The sequence below is a fragment of the Lithobates pipiens genome, unplaced genomic scaffold, assembly GCF_037356315.1.
Source record: "Lithobates pipiens isolate NorthernLeopardFrog02 unplaced genomic scaffold, aLitPip1_a1.2 Scaffold_28, whole genome shotgun sequence".
NCBI classification, from domain to species: Eukaryota; Metazoa; Chordata; class Amphibia; order Anura; family Ranidae; genus Lithobates; species Lithobates pipiens.
The window spans coordinates 124,505,559-124,524,274 of NW_027507789.1; the positions used below are offsets into that span (position 1 = coordinate 124,505,559).

Sequence of the window (18,716 nt, forward strand, 5' to 3'; positions counted from 1 at the left end):
TAAATTGCTTTAAGAAAGGCCTGGATTATTTCCTAAATGTACATAACATAACTTGGTACTAACCTTTATAGGTATAATTGATCCAGGGAAAATCCGATTGCCTCTCTGGGATCAGGAAGGAATTTTTTCCCCTGCTGTAGCAAACTGGATCCTGCTTTTCTGGTGGGTTTTTCTCCTTCCTCTGGATCAACTGTGGGAATAGGATTGGGTATATGGGATTGTATAATATTTTTTATTTTATTTATTTATTTTGTATGGTTGAACTAGATGGGCTTGTGTCTTTTTTCAACCTGACTAACTATGTAACTATATTGTACCCACTCAGCCTCCGCTTGCTAGAGACCTAGCCCTGCCCCTCTAGTGATGCCAGGGCCAGTTGCCAGGGAAAAGGGTGGAGCGGAGCCAGTCCCGCATATCTGACATCAGAGATAGACATAGGAGAGCTGGAGCCCTTTGCCCTACAAAATGACAGCACCAAGTTGCCTTTTAGCTGCTGCAGGGGGGAATGGAGGGGATTGTTTCCTCTACATGCTGCCCCTTCTATCTACATCCTGCTGTCCTGAGCTCCTGTGTACTTCCCCCCCCCCCCCATCTCATCCGCTGGGAATCTGTCAGGATGGAGAGTGGGGAAGAAGCCACTAAATGTGTAATTTACCAGCCCCTTCATTGTCTTAATGAACAGAGTCAGTGATCTGTACCAATCACTCTGACTCTGTTCATTCATAACTAAGGCATAGTAAACTGTGTGAATGAACTGGAATCTCTGTACAGAACTATTCCTGTCCATTCATGCTGTACAGCTGAGTCTTCAGAGATGGAGATTGAGGGCTATGTCCCCAATCTCCTTTCTCAAAGGTGAAACATCAGAGGTCTGTTTAGACCCCTGATATTTCACCAAAGCCCCCCAACGAGGCACCTAAAAAAACTGTGAACAATAATGAAGAAAAAGTAGTAAAATAAATAAAATAAAATGGTAAAAAAAAAAAAAATACTTACAAAGGTGGTGGAACTACTAGGGTAACAAAGAATGCACTTGCCCCTACAAAGTATCAGAAAACATGGGCTTGCTGGACACACTTTAAAACAGCCACTTACCACAATTCCTTAGGCTAACTAAATGCATCTCTACCCGGGGTACTCCATGAATCCCTATATACTCATTCTTTATAAACACTGAAAACACATTCTCCACCTACCCCTACTTCTCCTCCCTACCGTACATACCTACTAAAGACTGCTGTCGACGGTAGACTTACACTATCTGATATCCCCACACTGTGCCCTCCTTAAACACCATTAACACCCCCCCAGTCTTGCCCCCATGGAACCCTCCACCCATTACTTATCCTATAGACCAGGGATCCTCAAACTACGGCCCTCCAGCTGTTGCGAAACTACACATCCCATGAGGCATTGTAAAACTCTGACATTCACAGACATGACTAAGCATGATGGGAATTGTAGTTCCTGAACAACTGGAGGGCCGTAGTTTGAAGACCCATGCTATAGGCTCTCCTCGCTCAGACACAGTTAGAGCCCGATAGGGGTGTCTGGGTATCAGGGCAGCACACACAGTGATATGCCTGCCTTTAAAGAGGAGCTGCACAAAAAAAAAAAATATTAAAAGCCAGCAGCTACTAATATTGCAGCTGCTGACTTTTAATAATATCACACTTACCTGTCCCAGGTTCCAGCGATGTCGGCGGCAGATGACGAGCTATCGCTCGTCTCGCTGCAGCCACCGCCGCCATCCTCTGTCAGGGAATCGGGAAGTGAAGCAAGAGGGCTTCACTGCCCGGTTCCCTACTGCGCATGCGCGAGTCGCGCTGCGCTGGTTCCCCGCTGTGTCTCTGGGAACTGTGTGTTTCCCAGAACACAACGGGGGGCGGAGCCATGCGGCGGTGGGCGGAGCCATGCGGCGGTCTGGCCGGAAGTGGGTGCAGTTACCTGGATTATCCAGGTAACTGCACCCCCCTCCCCCCCGAAAGGTGCCGATTGTGGCACCGGAGGGGGGGAGGGATAATACTAGTGGAACTTCCCCTTTAGGGTGAAGAACCGCTTTAAACTTCATCAACCCGCTCTTGGGTAACTACACCCTCAGGTCTTATAGGAACTCCCTGCCCCAGTCTGTCCTATCAGCCCCTACCCTATCCACCTTTAGGAGATCCCTGAAAACTCATTTATTCAGGGAAGCCTATCCCACACCCACCTAACTGTCCCTGTGCCACCCCCATCAAATCATTCTCTGCAGCTATTACCTTTTGTACCACCACCCCCTCCCTTTAGAATGTAAGCTCTATGAGCAGGGCCCTCCTGTACCTTTTGTATTGTACTGTAATTGTGTTGTCCCCCCCCCCCCCTGTACATTGTAAAGCGCTGCGTAAACTGTTGGCGCTATATAAATCGTGTACTATAATAATAATAAATAGTAACTAGAAAAGACCTCTCTCCATTACTCTCAAGGAATGTATCTAAGCAAATGTATAGGCATATATTTTATGATAGTTTTTATGTTTGCTACTTAGATCTAGGGTTACAGACCGTCTAATGATGTCACGTTCTCAAACTTATATGTTTTATCCATGATTCCAATGTAACATTTCAAGGTTATATTGTATTGTAATCTCTTTGTTATATGACTATTCTCATTAAAAAAACTGAAACAAAGAATGCATTGACCCTGGCGTTCCACCACCGTGGGGGGGGGGGGGGGGGTTGGGTGGCCTTTAGGGTTCCTTGCACCAGGGCCCTAAAGGTTCTAGTTATGACTAGGACTTTACTATTTAGGTGCATTCAAAGTATATATAAGAGCAAATATGTTCTGTGTTGCAACTTACTAGATCTTACATGTAAGAAACATTAGTTTACCTTTCTCATGTTAGGTTCATTTTGGTAATATTACTCATTGATAGAAGTCCTTTGTAACTTCCAGAGCACTGAATAATAATCTCAAACAATGTTATCAGCTTTTCAAATTATCTTCTGTTCTCTTCCAAACCCCTACTCTTTATGTATTGGAGAAGAGAGGGAAGTATCTTTAGTCCAAATTAAGAGAGCAAACTAGGGTGCTGATCTACCATAGATATGTGAGCGTTGTCACCCTGTGACAGTGTGTTACTGGCAGGATCACCAAGTAAAAACAACAGGAAAAAAACACCTTAGAGATTAACCCCATTTTTGTTGAGAACGTGAATAATCTCCTCTGGGTGATCAATGTACATTGCAAGGATTTTAGCAAACTTTAAAGCAGAGTCCTACCTGCTTCTGTTCTTAAAGAGGAGTGCCACCTTAAAAAAAATTATTAGAAGTCAGCAGCTACAAATACTGCAGCTGCTGACTTTTAATTAATGGACACTTACCTGTCCATGGTGCCCGCAATGTCGGTAGCAGATGATGAGCAATCGCTTGTCTCTCAGCTGCCCCAGCGGCCATCCTCTGTCAGGAAATCAGGTAGTGAAGCATTGCGGCTTTACTGTCCGCTTCCCTACTGCGCATACACGAGAGTGCTGCGCGTCTTCACTGGTCCCCGTTGTATTCTGGGAACTGTGTGTTTCCCAGAACACAATGGGGGGGGGTTTGGTCGTCATCTGCGGCTAGCTTTTCCCGGAAGTGGGCGCAGATACCTGGATTATGCAGGTATCTGCAGCCCCCTCCCCCCTGAAAGGTGTCAATTGTGGCACCGGAGGGGGGGGAGGAATTCGATGAGCGGAAGTTCCACTTTAGAGTGGAACTCCGCTTTAAGGAAAAGCTGTATGTTCAATTATGTCCTTCTAGATTGTAAGCTCTAACGAGCAGGGCCCTCTGATCTCTCCTGTATTGATTTGTATTGTAAGTGTACTGTCTGCCCTCATATTGTAAAGTACTGTGCAAACTGTTGGCGCTATATAAATCCTGTATAATAATAATAATAATGTCCTTGGAAATCTGGTTCCTGATGTCTGTCTGTGTTCATTCTAATCAGCTGATGCAGTTGCAGTGTTCTAGTGAGGCTAGAAAATTGCAGTGTCTGCATCCCTTTAGAAGTAATTGATGCTTGAGTAGTATCTCACAAAAACTAAAATTCCTATTGCAAAGGATGCTTAAAATTTGACTTATATCTTAGCGCAGACTTCTGGGAAAAGCAGCGAGTCCATTACATGAGCTGGAAATTACATTTCTGAGGGCTTTCCATACACCAGCAATGTACAGAGAACCTCCAGGTTGTCATGTTGCTTAGAATTTTATAGAAAATTACAGCAGATTGCAGATTGAAAAAGAAGGCAATTTCCTACCAATCATCCACCCGTCTTCTATTCATAGATCGCTCTTGATTGTGTGTATATAAGAAATAATTTCCCAGCATTCAACTTTGCATCCAAGATTTTCTGATGGGTAGATGTTTTACAGTAAAATAATATAACACTTGATCATTCTAACTGGTATTGCTCAGCATGTTCTGGTGTTATTTCATCCAACACATGTAAATGCATGTAAAAAACATTTTCTAATATATTTTCTTCTCCCTTTCATTCAGGTATAAGCCTGGTTAACCCAATCTTAGCAGCTGAAGCTGAGGAGATCAAGCAGAATATATGCAGGCTAAATCAGGAGGTAAGAAGTGAACAACGCTGTGTTTTCCAATACCCAATGTATTACTGCTAGTCACAACAACTAAGCGTGCCTAACCAGTTGCAGCAGCTACAAGATTTAAAGCTAAATCCCGGACACAAAAATAAATAGACACACAAGACACAAATTCACTTTCTGAGCACCAAATGCCTTTGCAAACCCAGGTATTACCTTGCTAACATAGCGGTGACATTATCTCTCTACTGCACATAGCCTGTGCAGAGGGCAGAGCTGTGGGAGGGACCCATCAGGTCCACCCACTACAGGCTGTCTGCAGCAAATTAGAGAAGGGGGGCGGAGACAAGACCAGTCACCCTGCACAAGGAGAGAAGGCAGCAGTGACTGGTCTTTATTACAGGAAGTGTTTTACACTGGATTACTGCACAGCTCTGGAAGAATTACATCAAGCACACCAATATTCAAGAGAGAATACACATGACTTATGTATTTTCACAATGTTTGCTTATCCTGGAGTTCAGCTTTAAGACCCCTGTTATGCCCTGTACACACGGTCGGACATTCCGACCACAAAATCCGTCAGATTTTTTCCGACGGATTTTGTCCGAAACTGTTGTGGTATACACACGGTTGGACAAAGTTGTTGGAAAATCCAATCGGAACGTGATGACGTTTGTTGCGTATGACGGGACTACATAGAGGCTAGTAGTTAATAGCTTTGGTCTCGTAATTTAATCTGAGCATGCGTGGCACTTTGTCCGTCTGAATTGTCTACAAACGATAGGAAAAAGTCAGATCGGATTTTTTTGTTGGAAAATTTTAGATCCTGCGCTCAAATTTTTGCCGTCAAAATTTCCGATGGAAAAAGTCAGATAGAGCCCACACGCGATCGGATTTTCCAACAATATAATCCGATCGGACCTTTTCCGTCGGAATTTCCGGCATTACTGTCATTTGGATTTGAAATAAAAAAAATAAGGGAATGTGAAATACAAAGATTTTATATACTATATACTCTTATTACATATAGTCAGGGATAAAGCATGGAAGGCTTTATTTAATTCCATTTAAAAGCCATCAAATCCATGGTATAGAATCCATTCTATAATACCCAGTCTGGTGTAGTGGTTATGCGGGAACTGATCTGATGCACAGACTTTTGAGATACAAGCAGAAAATGTATAGAGGAGGCTCAGGGATTGGAGTTAATCTAAGTGCTGACCTTGATGCAGTAAGCCAAGAGAAGTATGATGTTCTTTTTCTGCATTTTACCCTCTCCCCAATCTCTGAGCAAATTAAAAGAACATTAAAAAATAAATGGAGAATTTTTCAGGATAGGCTGTTGAAGGAGAAGTGATGCGTAGTTAGATATCCTGATAAAAGCAAGTATAATGCAGAATGGGCAAGAGGAACGTTAGATGTGGTTACTGTAATTCTCATAGGTCTCTTAGAACTTAGGTACTGATCATTGATCAATTTGAAAGCGTATGGCTAGGTAATCATTTCATCACTTGTAGTTGGTCTACATGCTGACCCACCACGAACTGCTGCTTTAGAAACAAAGCAGAAGAATTGTGCATAGTGATGCTGTGCCCCCCCCCCCCCCCCCCCCGGGTTTCAAGGTATTATTTGCGTTTCTCAGATCACTAAGATTTGGAATTGTTTTATTATTTGAATTGTATGTACTGCTTTGTGACCATTGATTAGACATATCACTTCTTAAAGCAGTATTACACCCAAAACCACAAATGTAATATATCGCAGCTTGCCAGTCATTAGATGTGCATTCGTTTTATTTTTTCCCCCTCTGTTTTCAACTGGTAATTTGCCCAGTAGCACACCTCCTGTATTAGAGAGCCTCCACTGAAGGAGCAACACATACACCCTTGGCCAGCAGCATTGTCAGTTTGGTGGGAGGAGAGTGTTTATATGTACTAGCAGATTTAAATACACTAACAAATTGAAGCCAAACTACAGCTAACACTTTACAATAAGTTACATCTAACAAGGGCTGCTGATAGGAGGGTACCACCGATCCTCTTGTAGGGGGCCCGAGCACACAAGGGGGCCCAAAAAAGGAGGGGGATTAGTGAGGTGTGACAATTGTGTCTCTCTTCCTCCAGTAGCTCATCTCTCCCCCTCTCCCTGCTGCCAGCTTTTATCTGCTGGAGAAAGAGAGAGACACATTTGTTGTCCCTCACAAATCCCCCTCCCTGTTCCTGTGTGCCCCCCCCCCCCCCCCCCACGAGGTAGCTCTAATGTTAGCTCTGCTATGTGAGTTTGCTTCCCTGTCTCTCTGATCTCGGAGTTCCAACTTCCCAGGCTGTATATTTTTTTTTCGACTCTCTCCCCCATTTCTCTGTCTGCCTGACACAGTCAAAGCTGATCACCAGTTCCATACAGTGGTGTGAAAAAGTGTTTGCCCCTTCCTCATTTCCTGTTCCTTTGCATGTTTGTCACACTTAAGTGTTTCGGAACATCAAACCAATTTAAACAATAGTCAAGGACAACACAAGTAAACACAAAATGCAATTTGTAAATGAAGGTGTTTATTATTAAAGGTGGAAAAAAATCCAAACCATCATGGCCCTGTGTGAAAAAGTGATTGCCCCCTAAACCTAATAACTGGTTGGGCCACCCTTAGCAGCAACAACTGCAACCAAGCGTTTGCGATAACGTGCAATGAGGCTTTTACAGCGTCCTGGAGGAATTTTGGCCCACTCATCTTTGCAGAATTGTCCTAATTCAGTTACATTAGAGGGTTTTCGAGCATGAACGGCCTTTTTAAGGTCATACCACAACATCTCAATAGGATTCAGGTCAGGACTTTGGCTAGGCCACTCCAAAGTCTTCATTTTGTTTTTCTTCAGCCATTCGGTGGTGGACTTGCTGGTGTGTTTAGGATCATTGTCCTGCTGTAGAACCCAAGTTCGTTTCAGCTTGAGTACACGAACAGATGGTCGGACATTCTCCTTCAGGATCTCTTGGTAGACAGCAGAATTCATAGTTCCTTTTATCACGGCAAGTCTTCCAGGTCCTGAAGCAGCAAAACAGCCCCAGACCATCACACTACCACCACCATATTTTACTGTTGGTATAATGTTCTTTTTATGAAATGCAGTGTTCCTTCTACGCCAGATATACTTGGACACACACCTTCCAAAGAGTTCCACTTTTGTCTCATCGGTCCACAGAATGTTGTCCCAAAAGTCTTGGGGATCATCAAGATGTGTTGTGGAGAAATTGAGACGAGCTTTGATGTTCTTTTTGCTCAGCAGTGGTTTTCTCCTTGGAACTCTGCCATGCAGGCCATTTTTGCCCAGTCTTTTCCTGATGGTGGAGGCATGAACGCTGACCTTAACTGAGGCAAGTGAGGCCTGCAGTTCCTTGGACGTTGTTGTGGGGTCTTTTGTGACCTCTTGGATGAGTCGTCGCTGCGCTCTTGGGGTAATTTTGGGCGGCCGGCCACTCCTGGGAAGGTTCACCACTGTTCCATGTCTTCGCCATTTGTGGATAATGGCTCTCACTGTGGTTCTCTGGATTCCCAAAGCTTTGGAAATGGCTTTATAACCCTTTCCAGACTGATAGATCTCAATTACTTTCTTTCTCAATTGTTCCTGAATTTCTTTGGGTCTCGGCATGATGTGTAGCTTTTAAGGATCTTCTGGTGGACCTTACTGTGTTAAGCAGCTCCTATTTAAGTGATGCCTTGATTGTGAACAGGTGTGGCAATAATCAGGCCTGGGTGTGGCTAGAGAAATTGAACTCAGGTGTGGACAACCACAGTTATAGTATGTTTTAACAAGGGGGGCAATCACTTTTTCACACAGGGCCATGATGGTTTGGATTTTTTTTCACCTTTAATAATAAACACCTTCATTTACAAATTGCATTTTGTGTTTACTTGTGTTGTCCTTGACTATTGTTTAAATTGGTTTGATGTTCCGAAACACTTAAGTGTGACAAACATGCAAAGGAACAGGAAATAAGGAAGGGGGCAAACACTTTTTCACACCACTGTAGCTGCATTTTATCTTGTTCCAGGGCTTAGTGTGCTTTATGTAGCTGGGCTTCCTACTCCTCTCCCCCAGACTGCTTCCTGACTTATGCAACATTGCTTCTTCTCCCCTACACTATCAGTTCCCTCTGCAAATCCATTCTTCAACTCCTTTAACCATTTACTAACTGATCTGTCAGTAGTAAACTCAAATTTTTATCTTGTATCTACAGGCAAGCCTATAATAGGGCTTACCTGCAGTGGCGTCGCTAGGGGGTGACTACTGGAGCTGTAGCCCTGAATCTGGGGCCCATATCCCTGAGTCTCTTACCTAGGGTTGGCTCTGGGGAGGAGCATGACTAGTTAATGTTATCAGACACGTGTTCTTATCTATATTCAGCAGTTCCGACAATTTACTCATTGCCCAATGTCCACTTCTATACAAATCTGCCGGGCAATGTAATTGTTGGGAACCGCAGCACAAAGATTACTCCACCAGGACTATTTGATGATTTTGGGCTCAGCGGGAGTTATCCTTGTGCTGTGGTTCCTGATAATTACAGCCCAGCAGATTGGTATAGAAGTGGACTTCGGGACTCTGATTACATTGTTGGAACTGCTGAATATAGATAAAAACTTGCCTGATAACATTAACTAGTCATGTTACTACCCCGGGCACCAGCTGAGCAAATGGAGCCCAGAGTCCAGTCTGGTCTGGACCACCACAATCAGTATGCACTTGAGCTGAGGGGTTAAACAGTCCTGTTGCTTCCCCTGGCCCCCAGCTGAGCAGATGTTTTTTTATAATTGCTGCAGACAAGGGGACTCTCTGGGGACCCTGGTGTAAGAGGGGGGGCTCTCTGGGGACCCTGATGTAAGGGGGGATCTCTGGGGACCCTGATGTAAGGGGGGCCCTCTGGGGACCCTGATGTAAGGGGGACTTTCTGTGGAATCTGATGTAAGGGGAGGCTTTCTGGGGACCTTGATGTTAGGGGAGACCCTCTGGGGATCCTGATGTAAAGAAGGGACTCTCTGGGGACCCTGATGTAAGGGGGGCTCTCTAGGGACCCCGATGTATAGGGAGGCACTCTGGGGGCCCTGATGTAAGGGGAAGGCTCTCTGGGAACCCTGATGTAAGGGGGATCCGCACTCAGATATGTAACAATATTATATATATCTATATATATATATATATATATATATATATATATATATATATATATATATATATATCTCTTTCTCGATATATATCTGTAGCGCCCTGTTCCTAATGAGCAGACGCTATTGTTTTTACAAATTTAAGTTGTCTGAAGCTGCAGTTTGACTCAGGCTAATTACTTTAAAGTTCTGGTTTCTGTACCAGTTCAGCTGGGTTGTGCTAATTTCCACTTGGCCGTAGGTGTCGCTGTCACCACCGGTAAGTGTTGGAAGTGCAACAGGCTGAATGCATTGAATACCCCTTTTACTCCGAAATAGCCCAGTGGGAGTGGTTCACCCGCTGTGCATTCTGGGTGGGGGTACTTAAGATACTGATGCCATTTTTGAGGAGGTTTATTTTTTGGGGTTCGTTATTCCGACCTCATGGGCCTCCTGGCCTGGGGTGTGTGCTGCCTGTTCCTGTGCCTTGGGGCCGGCCGGCCCGAGGCTTTGTAACTGAAAGGGTAGGCCCAGAAGTCTTGGGGCCTACCGATCCAGGGGTGGTCCTGTGCTGTCTTGCCTGCGGGGAGAAGCCAAGTGACTGGAGGATCCAGGGGAGGACTTTTTCAGGAGAGAACCGAGCAGCAAGGCTGGTATCTCTGGAAGAGCCTGGAGACTTAGTTGGAGGACGCATGCCGGGGTTACCTACCACACAGTATCGCCGGATCAGCTGAAGGAAACTGGTACTGTGTGACAATTCTTTAATTTCTTATCAAGTTGCTGGTTGCGCTTTCTTGTGGCAGAGGATTGTACAACGATTTCATTTAATTTGACAAGTCTGTGGCAGAGACTTTGTTTGAGCATCCCAACGGCTGCTAGGTTAGTGAGAGAAGCCTAAACGGTGATTGCTGGATCCAGTCTGTGGAAGCTGTTTGTCCTCTGGATCAAGGAAATACCTCTAACCCACAATTACCAGGTACCTGAACTCCCCTTAACCCTCTATTGCAAAACTTCATGTTTATCTAAAATAAATCTTTGGAAAAAGGACTAAGTGTCGGAGCTAACGTTGCTTAATCCACTCTACAATGGGACCCCTAAGATGGACACAGTGAGCAGGTGAGGTAACGGTAAGCCCAATAAAAATTCACCAGCTCCTTCGGGGGTTAGTAATATATATATATATATATATATATATATATATATATATATATATATATGTATATATATGTATATATATATACACACACAAAATATTTTATTATAATCTTTTCATGTGACAACACTGTAGAAATGACACTTTGCTACAATGTAAAGTAGTGAGTGTACAGCTTGTATATCAGTGTAAATTTGTTGTCCAACTGCTGGCAACAAAAGTGAGTACACCGCCAAGTGAAAATGTCCAAATTGGGCCCAATTAGCCATTTTCCCTCCCCGATGTCATGTGAACCCTGTTAAAGTCTATGGGATACTAACATGAAGAACCAAAAGTGCTCATTTTAAAGACTTATATGCAAGTTATTGTCATTAAAAAGTTTTTGGGGACCTGGGTCCTGCCCCAGGGGACAAAAAAAAAGTTTGGAAAACAGACGTTTTTTCGGGAGCAGTGATTTTAATAATGCTTAAAGTGAAACAATAAAACTGAAATATCCCTTTAAATATTGTATCTGGGGGGTGTCTATAGTATCCCTGTAAAGTGATGCATGTTTCCCGTGTTTAGAACAGTTCCACTGCAAAATTACATTTCTAACGGAAAAAAAGTAATTTAAAACTGATCGCGGCTGTAATGAATTGTCGCGTCTTGGCAATATAGATAAAATTCATTGAAAAAAACAGAATGGATCCCCCCCCCCCAATCCATTATGAATATTAAGGGAAACCCCAACCCCCCAAAAAAAAAATTGGAAGGTGGAGGAGTGCAACGTCTATAACATCCACCAGCTCCGTGATGTCGTTATGGAGTGGAAGAGGACAACACAAAATATTGCCACTTTATGCCCAGTTTGGACATTTTTACTCTTGTAAACACCCCTGCTTACATGTATGTACAGTGAATATCTCCTGAACGTAGCAGCTGGGAATAGCAGCAGCACATGTGGATTGTACTCTCAATGGACGGTATACCATTGAGAGAGCTGTGATTTGACTGTGACTTCCAAGCACGTGTGGGAGTTACATCATCGCAGTTTGGCCAAACACCTGGAGCCCAAGAACCCAGAGAGAAGACCAGACGAAGATGTCAGTAGTGACAGCACACCACTGGAGAGATCCATTTTTTAGGTAAGTATGTCATAATGATATTTCACCTTCCCAACAGGGTATTAAAAAAAAATGTTAGAAAATATAGCTAAGGGCTTATTCACACAGGTACTCTGGCTGTATGAAGGAGGACTTTGGGTTGGAGCTGCCTGTCATTCTATGGGGATGGATCGCCTGTACAAACACAGCCACAGACCCTAATTTGGCAGGTGTGCAGGTGAGTGGCCCCCGAATGCACACTGTGTGTGTTCAGGCTGTATTCCTGCATCCACACACCTCTCAAACTAGGACTTGCAGCTGTGTTTTTACAGCTCCAGGTGGCTCAAGCCACATAAATAACCACTGATTCACATTATACAGACCACAGCACCCACGTGAATCTTACCTTATCCACAAAGAGCTTTATTTATTAACGCAGTTTTATCTTTTATGTTGTGTCTGTTTATGATGATTTTATTGTATTTTTAGCAAAATATATCTTTACTAATTTCTTGGTGGGGGGGCTCTGTCAGGTAGTCTGTACAGGGCCCCACAATTTGTATCAGCAGCACTGCAGTAATTTGTTTGTTTTTTTCCATTTAGGATAAAGGTTTTATATACATAAAATCTGATCATTGTAAGCACCTCTGTCGGTATTAATTGGTTTGTCTCAAACCACTAACTGCTACAGGACAGCTCGTTCTGTAGAAAAATAACAGACATACTGACAGGATGACTAGATGAAATTAAAAGAAAGAAAGCTTAACTACTTAAGGTCCGCTCGCCCGCAATGTATTGTGGATGGGCGGTCCATGCAGGCAAAGCAACATACTGGTACTGTACACCACTGCCTGCTTCTGGGTTTAGGGGGCAGCAAGGAATAAGAAACAAAGCAAAAGCAGCAAACATTACACATTGTTAGGCACACATTTAACCCCTTGATCACCCCTAGATGTTAACCCCTTCCCAGCCAGTGTTATTAGCATAGTGACAGTGTATATTATCTAATAATGATGTCCCGTTCATGAACGAATCGTTCTTTTGAATCAATTATTTTCAGTGAACTGGATGAATCGATTCATCTGACTGAACTGATTCGTTTAAAACAGTTCACTATGCACTCAATAGAATAGCAGAGCAGGCCTGGTAATATGATCCTAGAGTGAGAGCTCCGCCCCTCCCTGCAGCCAATCAGCCCAATCACAGTGCACTGATACTCAGAACTGTTGTATCCAGTTCTTGAGTCAGGGATGAGCTTTGAGTTTGAGTCGAACATTGCCTGTTCAGCGAACAGTGAACAATTTGGGCTGTTGGCGGCAAATTCGAAAAGCCAGAACACCCTGTACAAGTCTATGGGAGAAATCTAAAGTGCTAATTTTAAAGGCTAATATGCAAGTTACTGTCCGAAAAAGTGCAAAGTGGGTACTCCTGCGCTAAAATGGATTTGTAAATATATTTAAATAACAAGTGCTGCATACACCGTATGGACCAAACTCGTGTCCAAATTTGTGTGAAGTGTGGAGGGGGGGCGGTGGTGTTGCGCTCCTATTTAATGTGTTTTTGTGATATGTTAGCACAATATTAATGAAATAGTACAGTTATCTACCTAATATATAACGCAATAGTAGGTAAAGTGCAAAAATAAGCAAAAAAAATTCATAAATGAATATGTGAAAAGGATATAGTGATTATGACACTTGTGCAAATAGCAAAATAAGTAAACCAATTACTAGGTGATATAGATATTATCCACATTAAAAGTGTAACTATAGGTGATTATATCACTGTGCAAAATATATGACGCATGCGTGAATGGTTCATATAGTGACTGGTATGGCAATAGATAAAACAGATTGACAATAAAATTAAAATTATAAAGACCGACAGAAAAAAATATATAATTTAAATCGTCTAGCTAAACCAATGTTCAGTGCGGTATTGGACTTTAAAATCCTTAGTCCAATGTGCAATATAAGTGCAAACGTGCAAAGTGTTTCGCTGGAACACTGTGTATCGCTGTCTTTGGCTTTTAAGGTGACACTGTGCCTTTAAGTGCAAACACAAGAATAGATCTTCAGCGTCACTGACACCCGTGGTAAAAGTAAATGGGTACCTTACTGCTGTAAGGTAAACAGCATATAGCAGAAAAAGGAGGAGGGGGAAGCTCCCTTCAACTTGATCTTTTCCTGGATGTCCGTTTTCACTTTTAAGTGCAGACGGGGGAGGTGGGGGGAGGGAGGTAGGGGTGATCCTTATCTTCCTCTCTTTCCACTGGGTGCTTCAGATGGTATGGTTCTCAATATACATTAAAAAGATAAAGGAGGTCCACCATAGTGTAGTATTTTATAATGGGGATAAAAACTTTTATTCACATCTATTAAAAACACTCACATTTTAAAGGGATTACAGCAGCGTTGTAAAAACGAGCGCGGAGCTCGTGTCACAGTCTGAGCGTCTGTTCCGGTATCTGAATAGCCTCGGGTCCTACGCATTACGTCACACACGTGACTTCAACTGGGATCCCAGTTGATCCCAGTTGAAGTCACGTGTGTGACGTAACACGTAGGACCCAAGGCTATTCAGATACCGGAACAGACGCTCAGACTGTGACACGAGCTCCGCGCTCGTTTTTACAACGCTGCTGTAATCCCTTTAAAATGTGAGTGTTTTTAATAGATGTGAATAAAAGTTTTTATCCCCATTATAAAATACTACACTATGGTGGACCTCCTTTATCTTTTTAATGTATATTGAGAACCATACCATCTGAAGCACCCAGTGGAAAGAGAGGAAGATAAGGATCACCCCTACCTCCCTCCCCCCACCTCCCCCGTCTGCACTTAAAAGTGAAAATGGACATCCAGGAAAAGATCAAGTTGAAGGGAGCTTCCCCCTCCTCCTTTTTCTGCTATATGCTGTTTACCTTACAGCAGTAAGGTACCCATTTACTTTTACCACGGGTGTCAGTGACGCTGAAGATCTATTCTTGTGTTTGCACTTAAAGGCACAGTGTCACCTTAAAATCCAAAGACAGCGATACACAGTGTTCCAGCGAAACACTTTGCACGTTTGCACTTATATTGCACATTGGACTAAGGATTTTAAAGTCCAATACCGCACTGAACATTGGTTTAGCTAGACGATTTAAATTATATATTTTTTTCTGTTGGTCTTTACAATTTTAATTTTATTGTCAATCTGTTTTATCTATTGCCATACCAGTCACTATATGAACCATTCACGCATGCGTCATATATTTTGCACAGTGATATAATCACCTATAGTTACACTTTTAATGTGGATAATATCTATATCACCTAGTAATTGGTTTACTTATTTTGCTATTTGCACAAGTTTCATAATCACTATATCCTTTTCACATATTTATTTATGAATTTTTTTTGCTTATTTTTGCACTTTACCTACTATTGCGTTATATATTAGGTAGATAACTGTCCTAAAAAGTGTTTGGGGACCTGGGTCCTGCCTCAGGAGACATGGATCAATGCAAAAAAAGTTTTAAAAATGGCCGTTTTTTCAGGAGCAGTGATTTTAATAATGGTTAAAGTGAAACAATAAAAGTGTAATATTCCTTTAAATTTCGTACCTGGGGGGTGTCTATAGTATGCCTGTGAAGGGGCGCATGTTTCCCGTGCTTAGAACTGTCCCTGCACAAAGTGTCATTTCGCAAGGAAAAAAGTCTTTTAAAATCACTTTCCATTGTCGGCTCCCGTAATACAGAGAACACTCAATGAGTGTTCTCTGTATTAGCCGACAATTCATTCATTGATAAAAAAAATAAAAAGCGTGGGGGTTCTCCTAAATTCAAATACCAGGCCCTTCAGGTCTGGTATGGATATTAAGGGGAACCCCGTGTCAAATTGAAAAAAAAATTGACGTGGGGGTCCCCCTAAATATCCATACCAGACCCTTTATCCGAGCACGCAACCTGGCAGGCCGCAAGAAAAGAGGGGGGACGAGAGAGCGCCCCCCCTCCTGAACCGTACCAGGCCACATGCCCTCAACATTGGGAGGATGCTTTGGGGGTCTGTGACCCCTCAAAGCACCATGTCCCCATGTTGATGTGGAGAAGGGCCTCATCCCCACAACCCTGGCCGGTGGTTGTGGGGGTCTAGGTGCTTTGGGTTTGGGGGGGGGCCTGGTATGCTCCTGGAGGGGGAACCCACGTGTTTTTTTTTATTATTTGGCATAGAGTTCCCCCTTGAGAGCTCATTCTCTGATTGGCCATGGCAAAAGTCGCCTAGCCTGGGGCGACTTAAAGTCATGTTGTAAGTCGCCCCAAGTCATGTTGAAGTCATGTCCAAGTTGCCTCCAAAAGTCGTGTTGAAAGTCGTGTTGCCCCTGTGTGAACCGCCTCTTAGGCCCTTTCACACTCGTGCTACTTGTCCTACCCCATGATTTCCAACAAGTTCAGTTCATATCTGTGCGACTTCAAAGTAGTTTTTGTACTACTTTTGTCCGACTTTGATGCGACTTGTGGCAGAGACCTCAAGATTACACAGACATTGCTTCAAGTCGTGGCAAAAATCATGGCAAAAGCACTTGACTTTCAAGTAGCACAAGTGTGAAAATAGCCTTAACGATTGGATTTTACTACCGGGGGTACTTCGCCCATGGTAGTAAAATCTGATCATCATTCCTGTGCAGGCTCTGTAAAGACTACGGGCAAATCTGATGGCTAACAATGTTAACTGTGAAGTTGGCCCATCAGAATGCAGTTCACATGCACAAAAACCCACTTTTCATTTAGGCTTCGTTTCCACTTGTGCAACTTTGGACTGCAAAGTTGCATGACAAGTCATATTCTATGATTTCCAATGAGTATTATTCATATCTGTGCGACTTCAAAGTAATCCCTGCACTACTTTGGTCCCACTTTGATGCAACTTGAGATCCATAGACCTCCGGAATACACAGGCATTACTTTAAAGTCGCATCAAAATTGCGGCAGAATTGTGCAACTTTCAGGCCGCGTCAGCCTGAAAAGCCTGAAAGTTGCACGATTCTGCCGCGACTTGAAGCAATGCCTGTGTATTCTGGAGGTTTATGGACCTCAAGTCACATTAAAATGGGACCAAAGTAGTGCAGGGACTACTTTGAAGTTGCTGTGACTTGAAGTCGCACAGATATGAATGGTACTCATTGGAAATCGGGTACTTCTTGTCATTGCACAAGTGGAAACAGAGCCTAAATGAAAAGCGGGGTTTGTGTGCATGTGAACTGCATTCTGGACCAACTTCACAGTTAACATTGCTATCCATCAAATTTGCGGAAACCTAGGCTCAGGGCCAGTTCACACTGCTGCGTGGTGCAAAATCGCATGCGATTTGCACCGCAATGCAGTGCAAATCAAAGGCGATGTCCATGCAATGCGATTTCAGCCATACAGATAGTATGGCTGAAATCGTATCGCATTCGGACTAAACTCGCACAGGACCCTTTTTTTGGGCCGCACCAGAATCGGATCGCATGGCACCCATGTGATCTGATTCATGTCCAAACTGACACTTCGCAGTGCAACATGCGAGCTGAAATGGGGGTGTCGTTAACATTATATGACACTCCCCAGCAGTTCGCATATGTCATTGTGAACTGTCGTGCGAGTCTGGTGCGATGCAGGAACCCGTAGTGGAATCGCAGGGTTCCTGCAGCACACAAGAGTGAACCCAGCCTAACACAGCTGTTTGTGTATCACCGAAATTCATGACACTGAGCTAATCTTTACAGGCCCTATCAGGCACTGTTTTTAGTGCTGTAGCGCATGTAAAGCGCCTCAGAGTGAAAGTAGCTTAAGGGTCCTTTCACACGGGGCGGATCAGTTCTGATCCGCCCCGTGGATATCCGTTTGCTCAGCGGGGATCACTCCGTTGATCCCCGCTGAGCAGGGAGATGACCGGTCCGTCTCTGCACACTGCGCAGGGACGGATCTGTCACAGCGCCGCTCTCCCCTATGGGAGATCGGATGACGACGGACCGCAGTGCCCGTCGTCACCCGATCCGATCCGCAGACGGATGGAAAAATAGCTTTTTCCTCCGTTACACTTTTTCGGATCGGAGCGGGTCGGATGTCAGCGGGCATGTCACCGCTGACATCCGACGCTCCATAGACCTCTATGGAGCACCCGTTCAGGTCCGCCTGAAAAACTGACTGGCGGGCCTGAACGGGACGTCGGTGTGAAAGAGGCCTAAGGCTACTTTCAGAATGGGGTGGGCAGTGGGCAGCGGTAAAGTAGCGCTATTTTTAGCTCCACTTTCCCGTCATTCTAGCAGCATTATTCGCCCGCTATTGGGGGTGGTTCTACCTGCAAAGTGCTGCTGCAGCAGCACTATGCCTGCGGTTTGGCAGTGCTGCCCCATTGTTTTCAATGGCCAGGGGGGCTTCCACACTGGAGAGACAGGAGAGGCTCTTTACAGGCGCTATGCAACGCCTCAGTGTGAAAGTACCGTAACTCTTTTGTTACTAGAGCCCTTTTTGCACATTAAAATGAACATTTTATGCCTGAAGATTAGTTAAAACCCCAAACATTATGGGGTCTATTTGTAAAAAAAATTCCTTTGCAAATAACTCAACGTTCATGCAAGTGTAAGGCCCCTTTCATGAGATCGGCTTGATCAGATCCTCCTGTCCATTTTTCAGCATTGACTTTTATGGGGAGGAGGATGTCAGTGGATATGTGTCGGCTGACACCCGCCTGCTATCCATTCCGATAGGATCCGCTGAAAACAGACATATGGCGATATGTTCGCTATCCGTCCAGCG

The 18,716-nt window shown here is 43.9% G+C and overlaps 1 protein-coding gene across 1 annotated transcript in view; it reads left to right on the top strand.

Moving 5' to 3' along the window:
- The window catches only part of KCNH4 (potassium voltage-gated channel subfamily H member 4), a 591,120-nt gene that overhangs the window by 531,304 nt on the left and 41,100 nt on the right, over nt 1-18,716 (top strand). The window contains exon 15 of the mRNA XM_077459579.1: nt 4,514-4,590. Coding sequence (XP_077315705.1) covers nt 4,514-4,590 — 77 coding nt within the window. The remainder of the gene's footprint in view (nt 1-4,513; nt 4,591-18,716) is intronic.